Below are 4,908 nucleotides of genomic sequence, written 5' to 3'. Positions count from 1 at the left end.
GATGCAACGTGGACCAAGCTTTCGTTTGCTTTTATTTTTACATAATGTTTTTTACTGATATTGTCTTTTAACTCGGCCCTGGTATTCCTGTTCTTTCATTCTATTATTTGCAGATATATTTCGTTTACATGCACTTTGCTTTTGTTTCTTTTTACATCATTGATATACCTTTCTATTATCTCAGTCGCTAGAATATTTCCATTATCTTGAACAGAATCTAAAAGTATAGGTTTATACATACCGACAATTCTTGATTTTTATTTAGTTTCAATCAAAGAGATTGGACTCCTCCGACAGTCTTCAATCTCTTTGGTTTCAATGTTAATTGCATGATCTTTCTACTTCTGCGGGGCTATTCTAACGTATCCAAACGTATGTGTTAAAAGGTTAAAACGGCTAATTATGATAAAATTATCAAAATTAACACATTTGCTATTCTCGCGGTCATTTGCGTAAGAAAGTTAACCGATATCCCTGTCAAAGTTAGCGGCACCTCGATGTGCCGTGCTACTGCGAGAACGAGAGAAAATATGTCAATTTTACATATTGAAAATTGAGATGCAAGATAATATGCAAAGTTTCAAACCACAATTTGTGGTTCGGTTCTACGGATTCTATGGTTAGAATCATAGATACTATTACTAATAAATGTTCGTTTCGCGGATGTCAAATAACTGTCGTAATATTGTTTTATCAATTTTATTATCCATCTACATTCTACAATTATACAGACTGTCGAAAGAAATAGTGACCAAATTGGACTCCGTGTTGATGAGAGGCATACCCAAAGGAATTCCTGTCCAAATTCAGGTAATTAAAATCACAAATTACTTCGACATTTAGTAGCTATACTTAACCCTACTTTATGACAGCGCAAGATAACATCATGGGTAAGATACATTTACTCAGTTTGACAACAGCACATGTAAATAGGTACCTACCTACTTCATCTTTAAGCATTCACCACGACAGAAAACATATTAAAATTAACAGATTATCATTGTTCATTGTCCTTCGTCATTCTTCATTTCCTCTTGTTATTGATTGATCCAAAAAACATTTTAGGTGATTCAGGGTATGCGGTAGAAAAATATATGCTCATTCCGATTCTACGTGCCGAGGTAGATTCACCTGAAGCTCGCTATACGGCTGCCCACTGCTCAACAAGGAATGTCATAGAGAGACTGAACGGTGTGTTGAAAGCAAAATTTAGATGCCTTCGAGGGGATAGAGCCCTCCATTATAAACCTGAGAAGGCAACCAAGATAATATATGCGTGTTGTATTCTGCATAACATGATGCAACATTATAGGTAATTATTGAAGTTTCAAGTACATGAAAACATTACTTAAATAGATGTGACATTGGACTGAGTCTGTCATGTGCTAACACATCTCTTTTTCTTTCTTTTTCAGGATACCGAATCTAGAACCTGTTGATGAGCCTGTCCTATCGGAATTCGTGTATAATGAGACGCGGAATCAAAATAGATTAAGGGAGGCATATGCTACTCGTCAACGAATTGTTGACATCTATTTTGGTGACGATTAACACAATCACTATACCAGTAGGTATCTAATGGACAGGCTCGTTTTCAGCGCTCAATAACTCATTCCACACCGTTCCACATGTATGTGCCAAATAATTTAGCCTGTATTCAAACGTATATATGATATACGAAGGAGATGCAGCTAATGTTGGACAACAAGAAGACCAGGATCATCCCTCGTCATTTGCAGCTCGCCATCCGCAACGAGGAGCTGAACAAGCTGCTCTCCGGCGTCACCATCGCCCAGGGTGGAGTGCTGCCCAATATCCAGGCGGTGCTCTTGCCCAAGAAGACTGAGAAGGCGTGAAAAAAAATCTTATCGTCTATGATTACATGCAATAATCCATCTATCGTCGTACAAAAGGCCCTTTTCAGGGCCCCCATTTTTATTCAAATTCGACTGGTAGCGAACGTGTCGAGGTCGTTATTGTTGCTTATGAGATGATATTTATTATTTAACGAATCACTGGTCAAATTGGAAATGGAACGATTGCATAACGAAAGAGTTTTAACTTAAAGTTTAGTGTGCACTATTTATGGCGGATCTTAACAGCCTACCTCCACCCTTCGCCACTGGCACTGCCAGTAACAAACATTTTCGTTTGGTTTTACAATTACCCGTATTCCGTAGACATCAAAGGAATCAAAATTTTGCATAGTTATGAGTGGGTATTTAATGAAACAACAATGTATAACGTTTCAAATTTATTTAATCAAAAACATATTCAAAAAACAGATTGTGATCATTGAAATCTTAGTTCTGCATTCAGCTGACGAACGTGAAGCAGATGATGTAGTCGGTTGCAGCTTTCGTCTTCTCTCTCGGTCATCTTCGTTATTCTCTTGTTTCCTTTTGGTTTTCTTGGTATTGACTGATCTAAAAACATTTCAGGCAAATTAGGTTATGCGGTTGAGAAACCCACTGTTCATCGAATGTGGTAGAGAGACTCAACGGTGTACTTAAAACAAAATTTAGATGCCTACGAGCGAACAAAAAGCAACAAAAATAAAAAAAATATATGCATATTGTATTCTGCACAACGTGATACAAGAATTTAGGTAATTTAAGTTCAAGTAAATGAAAACAATAGGTACTTAAATAGATGTGACATTGGATTGAGTATGTAATGTATTGTGCTAACAAATCTCTTTTTTTACAGGATACCGAATCTAACTTGTAGATGACCCTGTCCCATCTGAATTTGTATATACTGACACTTGGAATGCCAATAGGATAAGGCAGGCGTATTCTGCTCAACAGATATTTTGGTGCCAATAATTAATTAAATAAATGCGGCGTAATAAATAACTAACCTTTTATCCAATATATTATCGACAAATGACTGAAATATGCCAAATTTATCATAATGCACATACTATTATGTACTTATTCTGTTTTATACTTTTATATATAATAATTATATTGTATTATATTAAGATTAATAAAAATTGTTAGTAATGGTTTTATACTTGGATTATTTTTTTTACAACACATATACATAATTTCTCCTGATACAATACTCTCTTTTGATATTGTAGTAGGGTGGCCCTCGACTTTAAAATAATTCGTTATTTCGTACATTTCTTACAATGTAGATTCTTGTTGATAATGCAAAAACTGTAATCTACCACGCAGTTGCTACTCTCTCCTCCGTTCCCTGTCACCTTCTCAAATATATAAAAGGGTGGTATTCGACTATTTATATATATATAACAAGTTTCTAAAGAAACACCCGTTAACTTTATTACACCCATTGATAAATAAATAATATTTTAATGTACACTTTCTGAGGAACTAATTACGTGTGAAAGTCGAGGGCCACATGTATTAAGTATAGATATGGCAGGCGTATGTACTACTTACTTACTAAATAAATATTGTTTGTTTACATACTGCATACATAATATTATATTAGTGTAAAGCAAGTATGAATGCAGTCAATCGGTCATGATGACCTAGTCTAGGTGAATGCTATTTTGATATAGTTAAAATATATAGATATTATATCGTCACCGTTCAGGCAAAAGTCACCAACCCTGAAAATGGCAGTTTTGAGTTGAGTATGTCACCGGAAGCGTAAAATTATGTTCATTAAGATGCAAAACTCACCTCGGTACATTAGTTAGTAAAATTTTGCTTAAATCCGAATTATTTGTTTTTCACTAAATGACTTTCGATAAAATCTTAACAAGCAAAAGTCATTATAGGTGAATAGACATTATTGACTCTATAAAAAAAAAATCCTTCGTTATAAATATACAAGCAAAAGTCACTATACTATGGATGGTGAGTTTTACTGATGCTTCTTTTGGCTAACATTGTTCAGATTATTAACAAGCAAAAGTCACCAAACCATAATTTGAGCTACCTTGCCTCCTTTAAAACCTTCCAGATGTTTTCATTAGCATCAAAAAGTAAATGTACCTTAAATAAATTATTAAGAAGACATGAGAAAATAATTTAATGTAGATAAAACCTTCAAAACATTAAAATCTGATTTTTCCTGCATTTTCAAACTTTCAAATTGCGATATCTCAAAACTATGTTTTTAGGGTTGGTGACTTTTGCCTGAACGGTGACGATATAATGAATGTATTATAATAGTACTTTCGTCTGGTTATTCTCCAATAAAAGGTTGGAAACATCCCTATTCATGGCCGGCAACATTGATGGAAAAAATATAAGACAAGCTGTATGTTTGCGGTATTTTTTCAATCATTTTCCTACACCAAGGTTTTCTTCAATATTTTTTATATAAACAAATATGAAACAAACAATATTTAACTATTACCTCTAGGCCGGGGTTGCAATGGTGTGCTCTCGGCTTCTTCCACAGGATGACGCCTTGATATTTTACGTGCTGGAATATAAAAAAGTTTTGTACTATAGTTGCATAATAATCCCAAACAAAATAATATACCTACTGTTCCATACACACAAACAACATTGTAATATTTAAATTATATATTCTTACCGTCAAAATCTTTGTCCGATTGACAATTGACTTTACGTATATTATCTATATTTTATGCAATTGACATGACTGGCAAAATTGTAGGTTAAGTTTGGTTACGTTTGACGTTTGACATTTATATAAACAAAGCTCGCGCCGTTCGGGTACCAGAGACAACGCGGCACGAACATGGCCGATTTTAACCGAAGTCAGAAAATCATAGATAATATACCAGCAAATAACGTACGTACTTCACGCCGTAGTTAGCCGTTTAAACCGGATATGAAAGTTAGCTGCCGCTAAAGTGATAATATCTGACATGTGCCTGAATAACAAATGTGTTAACTTGGACCAATGGTAACATCGTAAATGTGCTAAAGTGATAATTGTTAAGAATAGGCCTAC

At 34.6% G+C, this 4,908-nt stretch overlaps 1 protein-coding gene and 1 long non-coding RNA gene across 2 annotated transcripts; one reads left to right on the top strand and one right to left on the bottom strand.

The window, feature by feature from the left end:
- The first annotated feature begins 346 nt into the window (after positions 1-346).
- On the top strand, positions 347-2,538 carry LOC147077197 (histone H2A-like). The gene is made up of 3 exons (XM_085941459.1): positions 347-810; positions 1,066-1,312; positions 1,416-2,538. The coding sequence occupies exon 3, from the start codon at positions 1,686-1,688 to the stop codon at positions 1,854-1,856; it is 171 nt and encodes a 56-aa protein (XP_085797585.1). The 5' UTR covers positions 347-810; positions 1,066-1,312; positions 1,416-1,685; the 3' UTR covers positions 1,857-2,538.
- On the bottom strand, positions 2,240-4,662 carry LOC147077196 (uncharacterized). The gene is made up of 3 exons (XR_015069786.1): positions 4,525-4,662; positions 4,342-4,410; positions 2,240-2,426 (listed from the first exon to the last, which is right to left on the bottom strand). It is a non-coding gene; the product is annotated as an uncharacterized LOC147077196 (long non-coding RNA).
- Between the last annotated feature and the right edge of the window lie 246 nt (positions 4,663-4,908).

The sequence above is a fragment of the Rhyacophila brunnea genome, unplaced genomic scaffold, assembly GCF_057557595.1.
Source record: "Rhyacophila brunnea isolate RB1 unplaced genomic scaffold, BYU_Rbru_1.0 scaffold_13, whole genome shotgun sequence".
In the NCBI taxonomy this organism is placed as follows: Eukaryota; Metazoa; Arthropoda; class Insecta; order Trichoptera; family Rhyacophilidae; genus Rhyacophila; species Rhyacophila brunnea.
Note: the sequence above shows the minus strand (reverse complement) of the source record. Positions and strands in the feature narration are given on the sequence as shown.